A 19,257-nucleotide genomic window follows, 5' to 3' on the forward strand; every position below is an offset into this window, starting at 1 on the left:
TGGACAAGTGAGCCACAAGTCAGTTGAGTCGGACCCGAGACTCAGACGAACACCGTGAATTTGAGAAGGAGTGGAAGGGAACTCTGCTGACCAATAACCTGCGGGTTGACCCCTGATTGACGCAACCTGTGGCCAATCAGAGCCCGTCTAAATTAGAGGCGGACCCCGCACAGCAGAGTGGAGGTGTAATGGGACACCTCCTCTAAAATTTAGGAGCAGAACGTTCAGTCTGTTCTCTGACATAACTCCAACAGGTCGGTTATTACATAACTTTAACCTACTTTGTTTCTACTTCTGGCTCAACACGTGTCATACGGTAGCCTTGAAGTACTGACACTTTACTTTAGCATTACCAATTCATACTCATACTTCAAAAGTATAATTTATAATTATTGCAATTAGCTCGTTCTAACCTGTAGTTATGACATTTATTTGATTACTAATGTATAACTCGATTTAAGTAGTGGGGCAATTATACAAAGCAATACCACAATGTAAAAAAACTAAATTATAAATAAAAGTATGGAAGTATTAACATCTAATACTAATCAATACAAAACATGACAGTGAATGTTGTGCAACATTAAGATGTAGTAGAGTGGAAGTATAACGTAGATTAAAATGGAAAGATTCAAGTAAAGTACCTAAAAATAGTACTCTTTTTTTCCCCACCCTCCTGCCACTGTGCAGCCAACACGTGGCACACAAAGACACGCAGTATTGGGAGAAGTATTCAGAAGTTTTACTTTAGCAATGACTTATTAGAACACGTTATACCTCAAAAGTGTTATATATATTTAAAGTATCAAGTTATCAGGCTTCCTACATGATGCTGTAGAGGAGCAGGGGGGACAGACTCAGCTCCAGTTTGAGATATACAATTACAACACATACTGATGACAGGCTGGGTACCATATATAACACGTGAAAGTATACGTATATATATATATATATATATATATATATATATATATGGCAGCTTCAGACTATGCTGATATTCAACAAGTGTCTTCATGCACAGACTCAAACCAACATCTATCAACAAGTGTTGTGTGTGTGTATCAAAGCCTGATTTATCTTCTTCCTCTGTGTGATAGAGCTCCATTGTTTTCCAGGAAAACTATCAATGAGCCTCCCTGTTGCCCCGGGTGACACGTTCCTTCATTACCATGAACTCACACACTTGTAGTTTATTTTGACTCAGTCCTTGATACCAAAGGGTAAGTATTAAGACACGCACCAACACATTGTTGGTTTGTCAAGAAGAAAAGTCTGGAATGTCTTTAATTGGTGTTAGATGTAAATGAATCTTCTGGTATAACTATTGGGAATTTGGGAATTTGGCACTTCCTGGATATTTTGTCCATCTGCTGATGAGGGCATCTTGTCATTTTGCAAGCAGCTTAAACAAACTGTCACGTTTACATTGATAACTTTGGGAGGATATTTATCCTCCTGTTCTCCGTGGAAATAAATGGTTTGGGAACAAACTGTGCTGGAAACAATGAACTTCAATGTGACATTCTTTAGGTCTGAGTCATAAAGGGGACATTGTTTTGGTGAGTCACAGGTTTAACCGTCTAAAGCATAAAGAAACCTACAGTCTATTGTTTTGAGAAATGTAAATAACAGGATCTGAAAGCTTAGAAATATTGAAACTAGTTGAGAGAGTCTGAAAGTTCAGACAGTTTGAGGGCTCAGGGTTTAAGTGTCATGGCTCCGGGAAACTGAAGAAAATCCTCTAGGTGCAATTCAAGTATGAATATTAAAAATGATTTAAGTTGATACGCAGAGACATTAAAAGGTCATGGTTTCAGTTGAGTTCAACATTTTATTTAAAGACACAGGAAATGAAATCCAACATTCAATTCAATTCAGTTTATTTGTATAGCCCAATTTCACAAATTACAAATTTGTCTCGGAGTGCTTTACAATCTGTACACATAAACATCCCTGCCCCAAAACCTCACATCGGACCAGGAAAAACTCCCAAATAACCCTTCAGGGGGAAAAAAAGGGAAGAAACCTTCAGGAGAGCAACAAACATGCTGACAGTTTTTTCTATTTTTATTTTGGGGCTCGGGGGGGCTTCCCATATCTCATCTCTATCAACATGGTGTATTCATGTCGCAGTGCGTGATGAAGAAACGGGGAACTTGTTAACAGGGTCTGAAGTTCCAAACATGTCATTTTTTACTCTTTTCTACTCTTGTTCTATTTCTATGATTGCAGCTCTTTGTCCAGCCCACAACTTCCTTGTTCTGGTTCACTCTTGCTGCTTTCATTGCATCAAATTCAGATGAAAAGCTGTAAAAAATAAACACTGGGTTGCAGCACTCGCTGGATCATTTAGCAAAGAGTCAGATATTTCTCTGGAGTTGGTGGAGACCAAAACAGAGCTAGAAAAAGGTGAATATTAGACTTAAAAGAGTGAGGTGGATACAAACACAAAATAATAGGTAAGTATTTTTTAACAAGTGCACTTTAGTTGAGCATTGACCAGTCAGGGGACTCCTGTATTTAGGAAAATTTAATTTATCATGAAAATAAAACTTTCAAAATCCAAAGTTCAGCCTCTGTGCTCCTAACACATGCATACGGTGTTGTACGAGACAATGTGTCTGAAGCAAGGCACAGATGTCAAATCCCCGGTGGCGGATATGAGGCTTACAATCGTGTATAGATGGGTGTGCACAACAAATCACAAAACTGGTGAATAGAAAAAAAACTGGTTGTACACACTGATGTAATAGAAGTGACGCGATAGTGAGGCGCAGGTGTGTAGGTGTGTCAGTCAGCAGGTGGAGGACTGGATGAATATTGAGGCAGCCGTCATGAATATTAGGAAAAAACTAGGATGAGATATTAGAAGTATATTCACAGTGGCGCCGCTCGACTTGATTTGTGCCCCTAGAAGGACGTAAACACGGTAGTGATGTTGCCTCCATGTTGCAGCGGACTGTTTGTTTTCCAGTGCGTTGTGATGGAAACGGCAGTCAGCTGACTGGAGGACGCCGCAGTAGTCGCTGTCGGCCCAGCGGTGAGTCACGGCACACCGTGTGAGCTCCTGTGTCTTGTTGCTGCTCACGCCTATTATCAGACACTCTGGTTACACTCTGATCCGCCGAGGTCATCTCTGCAGTCGCTCCCACCTCACAGTAGGCCTCCGTCAGCACTTTTGGAAACGCCATTTTTGTTCTCCTCTGAGTTTCAGCCTCCAGAGGGTGTTCATCTTAAAATAGTGGCTTTGTGTTTCAGGGAGGTTATTATTAGGAAATGAGGAAATATTACAGGAGGTGATTTGGAAATATTACAGTGAATAAATACTCTGTTACAAGTCTACTTCAGTAAAAGTACAAAAGTATAAAAATATACTTAAAGTACCCAAAGTAAAAGTACTCATTCTGCAGAACAGCTTATTTAAGAAATAATACATATTATATTATTGGATTCTAATTATTTATTAATGTGTTCATTCCTTTAAATGTTGCAGATGGTAAAACTGAAGCTAATTTGAAGTATTTTATATACTGCTAGGTAGTTTAATCTAACATTATAAATCATAATGCAGTACAGTGAAAAGCACAATATTTCTGTCTAAAAGTATAAAGCAGAAAATGTATATACTTTATACCAAGTAACTTTAGTAACTATGTACACTACCGTTCAAAAGTTTGGGGTCATCCAGACAATTTCGTGTCTTCCATGAAAACTCACTTTTATTTATCAAATGAATTGAAAATTGAATAGAAAATATAGTCAAGACATTGACAAGGTTAGAAATAATGATTCATATTTGAAGTATTAATTTTGTTCTTCAAACTTCAAGCTCAAAGGAAGGCCAGTTGTATAGCTTATATCACCAGCATAACTGTTTTCAGCTGTGCTAACATAATTGCATAAGGGTTTTCTAATCAGATATTAGTCTTCTAAGGCGATTAGCAAACACAATGTACCATTAGAACACTGGAGTGATAGTTGATGGAAATGGGCCTCTATACACCTATGGAGATATTTCATCAGAAACCAGACGTTTCCACCTAGAATAGTCATTTACCACATTAACAATGTATAGAGTGTATTTCTGATTAATGTTATCTTTATTGAAAAAACAGTGTTTTTCTTTGAAAAATAAAGACATTTCTAAGTGACCCCAAACTTTTGAACGGTAGTGTAAATGAAAACAACTAAAATGTGAATTTGTGTGTGTGTGTGTGTGTGATTGTGCGTGTGTGTGTGTGTGTTGATACACAGGGATATCTTTAGTCATCTAGCGGGGAGGCTGGGGATGATGGCAGCTGCTCGGTTGCCGAGCAACAGGTTTGGACTGTTGACAATGTGTTTTAGTGGAAGTTAACACACGCCTGCAAAACCAGAGTGTAGGTCACATAAATATGTACACATTTAAGGTACTTGAGTATTTTTATTCAACTTCTAATAACTATCTAATGATATAATATATCGTATTATATATAATATAAGAGTCACAGGCGACATTTTTATACTTGTATTACTTTAACTACATGGCGTCATCAAGCCTACATACTCTTACTGAAGGTACATTGTTAATGTGGCTTCTACTTGTTAAAATACTTTTACAGTGTAGTAATTGTACTTTTACTGCAGTAAAATATCTGAATACTTCCTCCACCACATCAACAAAGACAGAAAGTATCCCGTTGTGTAGAGAGATAATCAGAAAGCATCCATTCATTAGTATATTTTATAACAGTTTGTGAGTTTGTCCTCCCACATCTTGTTTATCACAACGACATGTTGTTGACATCTTTCCATCTGAATGATGATTAAATTAACTTTTAGAACATTTCAAACAAACACGCTTCAGTCTTTGCTTCCATCCGAGCGTATTTGAGGTCGTATGGTGCAAACATTTAGTTTATTCTGTAATTGTACACGTTACAAAACTGTTTCCCAACATAAATTGTTTTTGTGCTTCTTCTACTTTTTTTCTATTTACTTTCTGTATGTCTTACTCTCCTCTTCAGGATTGAGATAGCGTATTGATTTCTGTGTGTTCTTCTTCTTTACTAGTTTTGTCAGCTTTACAGAACATTACTGAAAACTGCCTGTGCAATATGTTCACCTCAACACAATTACATATCTCAAACAGAAGAGGTGAGGACGGGAAACATGTCCTCAGCTTCAAGGTCTGACACCCAAATGTCCTCACAAAAAAGTACATGAATACACACACACACACACACACACACACACACCTCAGCTCCACTCACTGGGAGACAGATATGAAGGGGAGGGGGATATTACACAGCATTTTTCTCTTCAATTCTACTGATGCCTGAGTATTTATATCCCCCCCCCCCCCCCACACACACACACACACCCTCCTGACTGAGAGTATTACATCATTACATCAGGAATGGCCATATGCTTTGTGTAGTTTATTCCAGATGATATTTCCATGGAATTAAAGGTGTTGTTGCTGTTGGTCTGGTGGAACATACTCTGCAGAGCTGGCTGATGGAAATTCGAGGCGCAGTGAGTCATGGCACATGATGATGATGATGTGTGTGCGTGTGTGTGTTTGTGTGTGTGTGTGTGTGTGTTAATCATTTATATATGAGGGTAACATTCAGGTCAATAAGACCCACTTCCAGGCATACATCATGGCCGACATGTACAGCTACGGCCTCGTCATCTGGGAGATGGCCAGACGCTGCGTCACCGGAGGTACACACACACACACACGAACACACACACACACACACATTGCATGAGATCTATAGGCTGTAATTGGAGCCAAGCAGTTGTGAGTCAGCACTGAATCGTTCCATCATCTTCTCATGTCCTTCTGCTCTTCCAATATGAATTTGAACACTAAAGCATGAATCTAACTTCAGTGTTACTTGTCTATGTATGTTTTCTATATGCTTACCAGCCTCATGTGGGAGTGGACGACGCCATCATCTACCTGCTGCAACGAGCTCAGTCGCACCTGGATGGAACCGGTGTCTCTGTGAGAGTCACTTTCTTTGACTTCTCCAGTGCATTTAACACCATCCAGCCACTGCTGCTGAGTGAGAAGCTGCGGGTGGTCGGTGTGGACGCGTCCACCATCTCCTGGATCACTGACTGCCTCACAGGCAGACCACAGTTTGTCAGAATGGGCCGTGTGCTGTCTGGAGGTCAGTGATGTTGGAGCCCCACAGGGAACTGTTCTGTCTCCCTTCCTCTTCACCCTGTACACCAGTGACTTCCAGTACAACACGGAGTCATGCCATCTGCAGAAGTACTCTGATGACTCTGCAGTGGTCGGGTGTATTAGGGATGGACGGGAGGAGGAGTACAGGGCAGTGGTGAGTGACTTTGTAAAGTGGGCCGATGAGAATCACCTTCGGTTGAACGTGGCCAAGACCAGAGAGATGGTGGTGGACTTCAGGAGGAGCGACAGCTCCTCCACCTCTGAGTGTCCTGGGAATGGACGTGGACATGGTGGAGGAGTACAAGTACCTGGGCGTCTCCATCGACAGCCGACTGAACTGGAAGGCCAACATCAACGCTGTGTACAAGAAGGGGATGAGTCGACTCTTTTTCCTGAGAAAGCTTGATCCTTCAACGTGTGCAGCAAGATGCTGGAGTTATTCTACCAGTCGGTTGTGGCCAGTGTGCTGCACTTTGCCATTGTCTGCTGGGGAGCAGCATCGGGCCGTGACACCAGCCGTCTTAACAAACTGGTTAGGAAGGCTGGCTCCATCATCGGCTGCCAGCTGGAGCACCTGGAACAGGTGGTGGAGAGGAGGACGTTGAAGAAACTGCTGTCCATATTGGACAACCCGGACCACCCTCTCCACCACCTCCTACAGGGACAGAGGAGGACTTTCTCCAGACGTCTCCTCACGCTCCGCTGCCACAAGGACAGATACAGGAGAACATTCCTGCCGACGGCTATGAGGCTCTACAACAGATCACCTCTTGCCAGATCATAGTGCAATAACTGCAATAATAACTTCATATCCACACTATGTTGATCTGCACTTCACACATTTCATTTATTTACACTACACACATACACACACTTTGCATTTTGCACACTCTGTCTATATTTAATATTTTAATATTTAATTTAATTTTACACTGCAGTCATTAGTATTGTATTGTGTATGCATATATGTTGTATATATACATATATATTTTAGTTTATATTTGACTTTGTATACTTCTTGTATACATCTATATCTTTCACTTGTATACATCTATATCTTTCATCCCTGTATTTTATATTGTATTTTTTATTCTCGTGTGTTTAGTTTATTGGTGCTGCTACTGTGACGAAAAATTTCCCCTTGGGGATTAATAAAGTATATATCTATCTATCTATCTATCTATACATAGTGAGCATCCCACACATCCAACGGCTTTGTTCTGAAGAACATTTTAATGACATGCTGTGCTAAAATACAGGTATAACAGTGTGATGCACTGTAACCGCTATACAAAAACAAAAAACGCTCTTTATTAAATTCCATGTCTACCACATGGATCATTAACCGGTGAGGATGATGACTTCGCTTTAGCTCCGTCTGTCAGCGTGACGGGAGCCATCAACTGCATGTTCGAGACTCATTTGAAAACAAAGCGCTGGAAACCACCCGGCGACCTACCGACAGTTGCTCACGTCAAACTAAACACGTGTCTATAGTCCTGGATAACAGAAAGAAACTAAATACTCAGTGAAGTAAACCGACAGCTCATCAAAAATCCCCCACGGCCAAGAGACAAGTATTTTAGTTCAGTTTATCTCCAAACTCCGACGCCCTGGCTTTCTTTTAACACTCTGCTTCATCTTTATGTTATTGGTGCTGACATGGACCACCAGGGAGGATCAGTTTATTAATGTCAAATGTATTTGGATGGAAAGATGTGTTGGTTATTGTTCGATGTTACATGAGTTGACTCAAAAGGATGCGGGCCAGCAAGTCTGTTAACAGGACTAGTACCAACAGGACTGGCGAGGGTTGAAAACCGGTTTGGTGCGGTGACTGTGGACCGGCCGGACCGCCTTCCCACGATCAAAGATAAACTCTGACAATAGTGGTTTTATCTGTTGTGAGCTCCTCTGAGTTTACAGCTTCATTTCCTCACTTTTAAAGAGGAGACAGAGAGGATGCTGGGTAAACAGTCAACCTCAGTTTATAGACTAGTGGGAGTGTGTTTGCTCAGTGTGTGTGTGTGTGTGTGTGTGTGTGTGTGTGTGTGTGTGTGTGTGTGTGTAGTTTCATTCATAGATTCAGGCCTACAGCTCACACAAAGCCTCTTCTGTGTGACCCGCCGAGCGTGTGTGTGTGTGTGTGTGTGTGTGTGTGTGTGTGTGTGTCGTCGGGTTAGTTGGACTTGTGAGGACTCGTGGCATGCTGCTATTCTTATGAGGACGTATTGGTTCAGATTAGTATTAAACTGGGGTTATGTTAGCTATATTAAGGGTCACATTTTAGTGTATTATGATAATCAGTGTTGGGCAAGTTACTGAAAATTAGTAATTAGTTATAGTTACTAGTTACTTTAAAAATTATTTACATTTTACTACTACTACATATATAGTAATAATTTAAGTATAGAAAAGTAACTTTTTTTTTTTTATGTTTTTTTTTTGTTTGTCATGAACAGTCAAACACAATAAACATATGTTTGTACTATTTGTAGACAATCACAACACAAACAACCCTTCAAATCAAGCAAAATCTTTTGTGGTTTCTTTTACCCACATTAGGCCCAAATAAAAAAAAGTGATTGGCTACAAGTATTAACAAAAATTAAAAAAAAAAACAAAGTGAGGTTGCTGCATATAATTGGGGGGGAGGGGGGTAGGCGTGTGCTGTACTGATCTTCATGTAATTTGCATGCAAAATAGGTCTACCCGACCAAGCGACAAAAAAATTCAACCAGCAAAAAAACCGACGCCCCTGGCACACTGGGCTGTCAATGTGGTGTGTGTGTGGCACCGTGCTGGGCTGCGAGGGGCGTGGCGGAGTAGAGGAGGAGAGGGTGTGCCTGTGATTGGCGGAGGAGAGGAGGGGTAACCTGTGTCGAAAACGGAAAGTTGGGTGGTTGTGGTGGTGAACCAAGGGAGGAATATAACGTCGTCCCGTCTCCGTGTCATCAGTCCATAACGTCCGAGACGTTACAATATCATTGCGCCACCAAGGTCCGATGATGTCAGATCAGAAGCAAAAGTAGCCTAGCTTGTTCTTCTTGTCTGCAAGTGTTCATTTTTCAAAGAAAGAGAAGAGTAACGAACTCATTTAAATTTCAGTAACTGTAACTGCGTTAGTTGATTTAAAAAACTTCGTTACACTCTCGTTACCGCTAAAGTAGTAGGATTACAGTACGCGTTTACTTTTAACGCGCCACTCTCCACTGATGATAATCCACTAGGATTTAAGAGTTAATTTAGTCAACAAGGGATTTTAAATACAAGACTTTAACTTGTAACAGACTATTGTGGTGTAAGTATTTTTCTTTCAGCAGTGATGCTGTCTGACCGGATACAGGTGATGTCTCTGTTTGTTGAGAACCCTCCATCTACCTGCTCGTTATCTGCCTCATTAAACACACACTGCAAACAGTCTGTGATTTAGAGCTCCGCAGTCTCATTGACTCCAGCTATAAACAGCTTTAATAAACGGGATGTTTTCAACCAGCGGCAAGGGAGAGAAGTCATGACATTATAGTTTCCTTTATCTTTTTGTTGTATTTCATGCTCTGGGCTGACGTTATTTCTGAATTGTGTTCCATTACATATTACAAACAAATAAAGAATAGACTTAGTCAGGTGGCAAATTTTGTAAGCGGTTAAATAAATAAATAATTTCAAAGTGAATTTAATCGAGAGTCCGTAATTATTTAATTATGCCACTTTTCACGGCAGTGATCACCGTTTTCCCGAATTAGCATATTAGCAACTGCTAGCATGAGCAACAACAACTACAGGGCTCTCAAGTTTTGGGGCTAGTGACTATTGTTTTGCTCCGTCCGGATGCGCGCAGACCGGTGTCGGAGCTCTGCAGCGACCGCGATCGACCTATCGATCGGCGTATTGAGCACCCCTGCATTCAAGCATTAAATAGCCGAGAGTTTTTTTCAGCGTGAGAAATACGATGTGTGGCGGGAGTGCGTGAGTTAAGACCGAAATGCATGAGTCTCACGCTCAATGCGTGAGACTTGAGAGCCCTGCAACTAACATATTACATTTAACATGAAATAATACATGATGACGATGGTGTTACATGTTATCATCTGTTACCACCTAGTAATCTGTTAGTGGACAATTCTGTACTTTTGGTACTTTGTAAATATGTTATATTCTTATAGTATTATTTACTTGAGTAACATTTTGAATGCAGGTCGTTAACTTGTCATATAGTGTTTCAACACTGTGGTATTACTGTGGTATTGACTACTGCTTCCAGGTCACTGGTACTACTAGCTTTTACTCTTTTGTAGTATTTCATTCATAGAAGGTTTCTTTCATCAAACTCTGGGAAAAGTAGAAGCATGATCCGGAAGTTTCTTGAATTTATGAGATAAATGAAGATCTACAAGAGAGTTGCATTAGGACACATTATAATTTTAACAATGTTGTGCTTGCTTTAAAGGTGCTTTATAAGTAAACTATGATTCTCATTGCTCCACCTCTGCATATGAGTGTTTGAAGGCCATTTTAATTTGAGTTTGTGAATCTGGTCGCCACCTGCTGTCTGTCAGCCGCCACTACTTCAGATTTTTACCTGAGTCATCTCACTGAAACAAAGAAAAAATCAAAGGTCAAAGGTCTCCTAGATAACTGAAGAATCAAATGTCTGTGAATGGGATTACCAAAATGGGCACAGAATAATTGTAAAAAGCACATTTACACCTAAAAATGAGCTCCTTCATTCTGCCGTTCTACTTTTGTGCAATGTGGGACTTTAGCGCCGCCCTAGATTATTGTGATTGTTTAAAGAACTAAAAACAAGCCTGTTTATGATTATTCTACCTTTCAGCTTCATTTTTCAAAGGAAGACGTGATCCATGAGCCGGGCTCCTTCCAGGTCCGGGGACAGGACTCTGGTCCCGCTCTGGTTCAGGAGAATGGACCGGATGGCGCGGCTCAGGTCAGCCCGGTTCAGCTCAGAGCACAGAGAAGCCACGGCAGTCCAAAGGTCCACTGAAGAGCTGCTGTCCTGCAGGATCGCCTCCTCCAAAACCCCTGAGAGGACCGAGACACACGGTGGGGCCGAGACACAGGTCAGATGGAGGATCCATCTTTCTTGTCCCGTTGTGGCTCAATGTGGAAAACCACAAAACCGACATCTTCATTACATTTTGTACAAATAACTTTCAAGAAACTTATTTTATAAAAATTTGCAAAACACATTCGTATTGTCATAATATTTATCAGACTTCCCTGTATTACAATGACTAGAGCTGAAATCTAGCTAAATTACAAAATATTCTGATGCAACATGCATGAAAACAAAGTGATAATTAATAGTTGTTTAAAAAGGACATTTGTTAAAGCACAGAACATACGTGGACTGTGGCACATTTATATTTATATTGGGCTCTGACAAGCTGTTAGCACCGGTGGTTAAGGCGCTATAAATACCCACAACTGTGCAATATTATGACACCTGTTCTGTTGGAGAACCTCAAAAGTGTCTTATTTGTTGTTCAGGTCTAATGAGTATCAATATGCAAATAATATATACATACAGTGGGTACGGAAAGTATTCAGACCCGTTTAAATTGTTCACTCTTTGTTTCATTGCAGCCATTTGCTAAAATCAAAAAAGTTCATTTTATTTCTCATTAATGTTCACTCAGCACCCCATCTAGACAGAAAAAAACAGAAATGTAGAATTTTTTGCAAATGTTATGTTATGAAATATTACATGGTCGTAAAATGAAATAAAATGAACTTTTTGGTTTTTAGCAAATGGCTGCAATGAAATAAAGAGTGAACAAATTTAAAGGGGTCAGAATACTTTCCGTACCCACTGTGTATATATTGTTTGGCTGCGTTTCTACTTCCATTCATGGCTCACTGTGGGAGAGGAAATGAGGCTTGTGGTGATGCTTCCAGTTCCACCATAATTTACATTTTTTAAACAGAATCCGGCGTCTGTGCAGCTTTATGAATCGGGATGAAGGTAAGCGTTTGCATATTTCTGTTTGTTTGTAGATTCATGAATAAAATCTGGCCCCAAAGTGTTTCTGTGTTTTTGAGATAGGAGATGGTCTAAACAGGTATATGTTAAAACAACTTGTTGCCAAGATATTGCACTGCGGCAGCATTTGTTGGGAGTCAGGACACAAACACACTGCATCAGAACTGCGTTGGTGTTACTGCTGACAGTTGGTGTTTACCTTGTCCTTTGCTGACAAAGCTGTCCAGGAGCTGCAGAGCGAGCTGCTGCTGAGGGTCAGCCAGCAGCGTGTAACAGGTCACGCCCACCGACAAGATGGCGGCCTGGCCCTCTTGAGGCGTTGTCAACAGCTGGAGGAGGGAGAGGCTGGGCGAGAGAGACAGAACCTGCATACAGTCCTCTGAGAGAGAGAGAGAGATTCAACAACTAATTATTGGATAAGTTATGCAAGAAAAAACATTTGTCTTTCTATATTCGGGAGGACAGTTTGACGATGACATTTTCAAAATCTGGTGTTGTTGTTTTTTCCCTTTTGAAATATATGAAATAGTTTGGGCCCCAGAAGAACACCTGATAATTACAGCTTGATGTTGTCTGCATTATTGTGGAATTTCCCTTTCCGTTGTCTCTCTGGTTGAACTGTTGTACAGTGTTTTGTTCCAAACGCACAGACCTAACCCTCATGCAAAATAACATCGATTGGTAAAGAGGACTTTTCTACAGACTAAATGCACAAGAGACCGTTACAATATAAAGAGTAGCTCTCTCAGTCATCTGGCAGTAACACAATCTCAATGAGACTCCGCCACTTTTGAGACTCCGCCCACTCCTCCTCTCTACCTCCATCTGCCTGATGGATCGTGGAGGTCTCCATCGTGGAATATGCCTACTATGAACTATTCATACACTCTGTCATATTCATTGAATGTATTTTAACTCTAAATCTGTCCTTCTGTATACATTACATCTATTGCATCTGTCCATCCTGGAGAGGGATCCTCCTCTGTTGCTCTCCTGAAGGTTTCTTCCCTTTTTTCCCCGTGAAGGGATATTTGGGAGTTTTTCCTGATCCGATGCGAGGTTTTGGGGCAGGGATGTCTATGTGTACAGATTGTAAAGCACTCCGAGACAAATTTGTAATTTGTTATATTGGGCTATACAAATGAACTGAATTGAATTGAATTGAATTGAATGTCAGTTTAATCCTCCAACCCCATCACCTCCATTTTAATCTAACCGGAACCTTGAAACCAAGTCAAAGAACAAACCAAACAGTCCTTTAAAATCGCAACAACTGAACCAAAATGTCCTCACACTGCAGGAATGTCGTCACCAAGGTGGTAAATCAGGTAAAACAAACACACAAACACAGACCAGCTGTGAGGTCCTGGCTATGGCTCATGAACTCGGCAGCGCTGTGGATGAAGCCTCTCCTGCAGAGACTCAGTGCGATCTTCCTGTCCAGCCTGCAGGCCGCGTAGACGGTGGTGGCCAACGCCAGACACAGGTCAGCCACGCCGGGGTTCTTCTGAGCATGCTCAGTCAGGATGTCGCCCATATCCTCAGAGAAGGTCAGTCTGCGGGAATAAAAGACTGTCAAGAGCCGAGCAGCAGCAGCTGATCGCCAAAAAAGAAAAAGAAACCGGTTGCGTTTACTTGTTGTTGTTGACGCCGTGTGTGATGAGCTGCGTGGCGCCCTGCTGCAGGGAACAGAGCACGAGCTGCAGGGAGAGAGCGGCCGGCAGCTCGTCACCGTCCGGGACGGACACCAGTAGAGCATGGAGGAAGAGGAAGAGAGGGGGGAGAGAGCCCGGGGGGCCCTTTACACCTAGGAGAGAGACGCAGGTGTTCAGGAAGACGTGTTTTAACAACAATCAGGAACCAATAAACAGAAACAAACTCTGTCTCGTTCAGCTCTTGGAGGTCTGGAGGGCATCCGTTTTATTGGCAGTGAAATAGAAAAAATGTCAAGAATTAAGAAAATCATAGACAAGCTAGACAAATGTGGGATTTATGTTCTAATGGTGTCATTTCAGTTGTTGGCTTAATAACAGAAGAGGCTCTCTTCTCCTTGGACTAACAGTCTCGAAGGGAGATCCTCCCGACAGGACACATGTGTTACATCTTAAAAATGTCTTTTCAAAAAGTAAAGAAACTTCACTCAAATTTGGGCGTTCAAGTCAACTAATGGTACGTCGGTTTCCCACCTTTAAACATCTCCATGGTGTCGAGGTTCCTCAGAACTCCTCGAGGAGAGCGAGCAGCGACCAGAGCAGCTTCCTCGTACTGCGCCGAATCAAAGAGCTCAACGAACCTAGTGGGCAGAAAAAGAGAATAGAGGCTTCAGAGAATCTGCAGAGTTCAGATAAACTGATCAGGAATTTGTCTGTGAATGCAGCACCTGTTCAGGTAAACCGCCAGGAGTTCAGACTCATCGGCTGGGCTCGGCTCTTTGAGCTCCAACAGTTGGACGTCGATGCTGCGGCCTTCATCCTCTGTGACTGCAGGATGAAGATGTGTCACTATAAAATACATTTAATGTTACCACTTCACTTTACCTCAGATTTTTTTTATTAAGGCCTGAGTGTTGGCTCAGACGCGACACATAACAAATATCAAGGCAGGTTTTGATAGTTATGAATATAACTTTCATGTAAATGACGTAAAATTTCACTGGGAGTTGGAACAATTGAAATTTATTGAAATGTTTTTATTTATTTATTCACCTTTGTATTAATATATATAAATTTAATTCACTTATCTTTTTTCCCCCTAACTTTTAATGTACCTATTTTGGTTTCAACTGTATTTTAAAATATGTTTATTAATTTTTTATAGATGCATTTATATATATATATATGTGTAAATATATACACATATATAAATACATATATTACAATATATTTTATATATTTTCCTTTCAATTTATTTCCACAAACTAATATTTTTATCTATTTATCTCTATAATGTTATTTATACATTTCTTCATGCATTTCATGTGTCTTTATGCAAATGAGAGGCTGTGATCCCATGTCATTGGGTCAACTTCTATTGGTTGATCGACATTAGATTACACAGATGTAATCCGATGCCTTGCTCTCATGATACCCATGAATATGAATCCCCAAGATGTTTTTGGTGTGGAGCAGCGTCTCACCGCTGGTCTGTCTGATGTTCTCCAGGGTGGAACCCAAGAGTTCCTCCAGGGGAACCTGCTGACTCTCGCCCTCCCAGCTGGACAGACAGTCAGACACTAATCTCAGACGCTTGTATCTGCGGACAGACAGAACAACATGATCATGCATTTGGAGAATATTGACGACAGGCTGCTCAACAAGCGTCCTTCTGTAGGTATAAATGTGTGACTGTTGTAAATGTGTTCCCGGTTCTTCGGCTCCATTTAAACATGAGCTCTCACAGGACTTTCAGTTGGTAGTTCTTGGTGTCCAGCTGGTCTCTGTGGTCCTTGGCGGTCTGCAACTTGGCGTCCAGCTCAGCTTTGACCTCCAGAGAGACGCAGTGAGTCTTCCTGTCCAGTAGAGCAGCTCTCTGGGATTCAAGATGCTTCAGGTGTGCGTCCAGAGCCTCCGGGTCCTCTGAGTTCGCTACCGTCAAACCTGGGAGACGAGACGGATGTGAGGTTAAAACATGGGTGTTTTCCAAGAGATGATGCAGTGTTTCACTCTCATTCTGGGCAGGTTGTGAGACAACCTCTCCTAAAAGACATTCAGACTGTACATATTAGCACCTGTCTTGTTCCTATACATATTACCATCTTCTGTATGGTGTTTTCTTTTATCTTTTGTATTTTTTTCTTTCTTATTATCGTGTTATTTCTAAACTGTTGACTCGGAGAGCCCTGCACTAGATTTGCAATGGGTCAGGACTGTTGGTCGAGGCACAAATGGCAAATACATCCTTGAATCTTGAATCTTGAGACTGAAACTGTGTCTTAAGCAGCCAAAGTTCTAACACCACGGCAGTTTTAGGCACAACACCTCTTTCAAAGTGCCTTTTCTCTCGTTTTGTGTCTTTATAGAGTAGTTTGGCATCTCTATGGCATCATTGTGTGTCTATTTGTAGTAAATTTGTGTCTCTAGAAACAATGCTGTCAACTGAATGATAAGTGAACATGGACAATATGTCTGTTTTTGTTTTCATGCAGACAACATTGCATGGACCATAAACTATTACTACTATAAAAACTATCAACTATAAACTACTATCTATTCTCATGCAAATATATCGGGAGAAATCAATTTATCACTGTAGAACGAATTGTCTACCAAAATATAAATACAAACCGTATGCAACCCATGTACAACACATTAATCTAAGCAATCTGGCCTGAGTATAAATATCAGTGGTACCAGGTATCCATGTGCTCTGCTCTTGAGATGATTTCTGTCTCTTCATCTCCTCTTGAAGTTCTGCTGTGTCCCTCTGAATTACACCGATTCTGGAAAAAATCAAGGAGAGGAATGCGGTCAGAAAATGGATGGTGAGTTATGTTTAAAGCCTCACAACAATCCCTCACGCAAACTAGATTGTCAAACATTGCCGTCCTATCAGGAATTCCCGCGAAAAGGTTTAGCTTTTTAATTGTAATTGTTTTAAAAAGGCAGGCATGATGCATAATAAAACATGTATAAAACATAATGGATCTCAAAAAATAGTATGCATAAAAAAAAAAATTTATATTGTATATACACCTGTTCACTATTTCACACACACAGAACCTTAAAGCCCATGATAATGGGGGTTCCACATCTTAGGTTCTATTAAATAACATTAAATATTCATGACTAAATAGGCACCTAAGTTAAAGTTTCTGAAAAAGAAACCACAAAAATGGAGCGTATCTGCTTCATCGGGTGTGTTCTGGTTTGGTTTGAACAGATGTATTTGTATTTGTAAAAAAATACTACATGTGTACTTAAATTGAGCCTTTTATTTGCATCCTAAATCAAGGTTTTTACATTAAAAAACATAGGAAGAGTTTATAAAACATGATGTTTTGCTTAAAATTGTACTTCCCAACAATATATACAGGTAGGCAATAATCCAATAATCAATTAGTTGACAATTATAATTACAGATATAGCTCAGTTGAAATAACTCAAACTGTTTAAGTGTGTCTTCATGTAGGAACTCATAACCCATAGTAAGATTCTAAAATATGACCTTTAAACCCTCGCCATGACGTTTAAACCCTCGCTATCCTTCTCAAGAAATGAGAAGTGGATGAAATGTCCTCACAAACATAGCACAATAGCACGCACCTCTCCCTCAGTTGGTCGGCTCGTCTCTGGCAGGTTATTGATGATTTCGAGAGTGACGTCGAGGCTGCCAGAGTCCTCTGAGCCGCCCTGGCCTCATCATCCTTCCCCTGCAGCGCCCTGATTACATCATCATACTCCGCCTTTATGCTCAGCAGAAGTCTCTTATAGCCCGTTGCTCGTCGAATAACCTGTAGGAAACAAAAATAACAAGAGAGAAGCCGAGTCAGAATCAGAGGTACAAACCCAATAATCAAATGTCAGCAATATAGTAATACAACAGTTTTGAAAATACCCACAAGTTAGAAGTAAAAGTGTAATTAAAACCTTATTAAAATAAAAGTACTACAAGTAAAGTACGTAGTTTGAACAATGGTCCATTTCAGAATAATATCAACTTAGATTAGGAATAATTAATATTAATTTGATAAACTGCTGGGTAACTTAATTTATAATAATACATCATAATGTATTAGTCGATTATATTGTATCCTAATAATCTGAATCTAAAAATAACTAAATCCGTCAGATAAATGAAGTGCAATAAAAAGTACAATATTTCCCTCTAAGATGTAGTAGAGTACCTGAACTCTTTTTATTATTATTATACAGCCAAAACAAGTCATACAAAGACAAACATCGATGGAAGTAGTACTCAGCAATATGTACAAATATTCATATTTTAAAAGTACAGTACATTTAAAGCATCAAAAGTTATACAGAATGGTTGATTTCAAATTGTATTGATTTTAACTGCAGTTAAGTCAGGGTGTTACTGACGTGAAATTCGCAATACCACAGTGTAGAATACTATACAGTATTAGCATCATAACATTTAGTGGAGCCAGAAGTACAATCCAACATGTTATGGAGTTGAAGTCTAAAGTAGCACAAAATATCAAGCTTATAATTTAGAATAGAGTCATCATTTATGGAAACAAGGCTCTTAAAACATTAGATACAATCACCCCTTTCCAAAATAGAGATGGTGGTATTCATCGGTGGTGGAAGAAGTATTTAGGTATTTTACACGAGTAAAAGTAACAATACTAAAGTGTAAAAATACTCCTTTTGAAGTCAAATTACTTATTAGTATTAGCATAGTACATTGTAACATATTGAATTGACCAAAATATTTAAGATCATAATTGATGCAGTCATGGGTTCATCACTAATGCAACTGGAAAATGTATAACCAATGTAAACCCCTTTAGATACTTCTGGGTAGTTTAATTTATATTAATGTCATAATTTACGTTTTATAATATTATGTTTTAATAATTTGAAATGTGACTAAAGCTTAAAACAAATAAAGGAACTAAAAATTGTACTTTAGGAGTTACAGTTAACTAATTAAGTTAGATTATCTTAGTAAATCTACTGACCTGTAGACATTAAATCCCTTCACTTTAAATACCTTTACATTAAATACCTTCGTGTTGAACACCTTTACATTAAACCCCTTCACAATAAATACATTTACATTAAACCCCTTCACAATAAATACATTTACATTAAACCACTTCATAATAAATACATTTACATTAAACGCCTTCACGTTAAACACATTTACATTAAATCACTTCACGTTTAATACCTTATTAAACACTTGACGGTAGACGGTGTACCGGAGGTCGTCCGGTCCCTTCTCCGGACACCGGAGGCACCGTTTCTCTTGTTCGACAAACTCATCCAGAGATCGGAAAAACTTCTCATCGCTCTCAGAAATCAAAATGTCCGGCGTTGACCATCTTTCTTCTGTTCTTGAAGATGAACCGATGGAGTTTCGTGGCTCAGACATTGTTAGGATTTTT

General features: G+C 40.0%; 1 protein-coding gene across 1 annotated transcript; it reads right to left on the reverse strand.

Moving 5' to 3' along the window:
* Nucleotides 1–10,170: 10,170 nt before the first annotated feature.
* LOC130207298 (clathrin heavy chain linker domain-containing protein 1-like) lies at nt 10,171–19,244 on the reverse strand. Its single transcript, XM_056435825.1, has 11 exons — nt 19,041–19,244; nt 17,447–17,634; nt 16,535–16,623; nt 15,583–15,781; nt 15,322–15,437; nt 14,566–14,665; nt 14,372–14,478; nt 13,821–13,992; nt 13,539–13,741; nt 12,385–12,564; nt 10,171–11,224 (listed from the first exon to the last, which is right to left on the reverse strand). The coding sequence occupies exons 1-11, from the start codon at nt 19,242–19,244 to the stop codon at nt 11,028–11,030; spliced, it is 1,755 nt and encodes a 584-aa protein (XP_056291800.1). The 3' UTR covers nt 10,171–11,027.
* Nucleotides 19,245–19,257: the final 13 nt, after the last annotated feature.

This window comes from Pseudoliparis swirei, chromosome 17 (assembly GCF_029220125.1).
Source record: "Pseudoliparis swirei isolate HS2019 ecotype Mariana Trench chromosome 17, NWPU_hadal_v1, whole genome shotgun sequence".
In the NCBI taxonomy this organism is placed as follows: domain Eukaryota; kingdom Metazoa; phylum Chordata; class Actinopteri; order Perciformes; family Liparidae; genus Pseudoliparis; species Pseudoliparis swirei.

What these genes read in the sequence shown, in the direction of transcription:
- LOC130207298 (XM_056435825.1), bottom strand. Translation starts at nt 19,244, where the DNA reads ATGTCTGAGCCACGAAACTCCATCGGTTCATCTTCAAGAACAGAAGAA. An exon ending in GAACATCAGACAGACCAGCG is followed by an intron (nt 14,666 to 15,321) that starts GTGAGACGCTGC and finishes TTCATCCTGCAG; the next exon opens with TCACAGAGGATGAAGGCCGC. An exon ending in CTTTGTCAGCAAAGGACAAG is followed by an intron (nt 11,225 to 12,384) that starts GTAAACACCAAC and finishes CGGTCCTCTCAG; the next exon opens with GGGTTTTGGAGGAGGCGATC.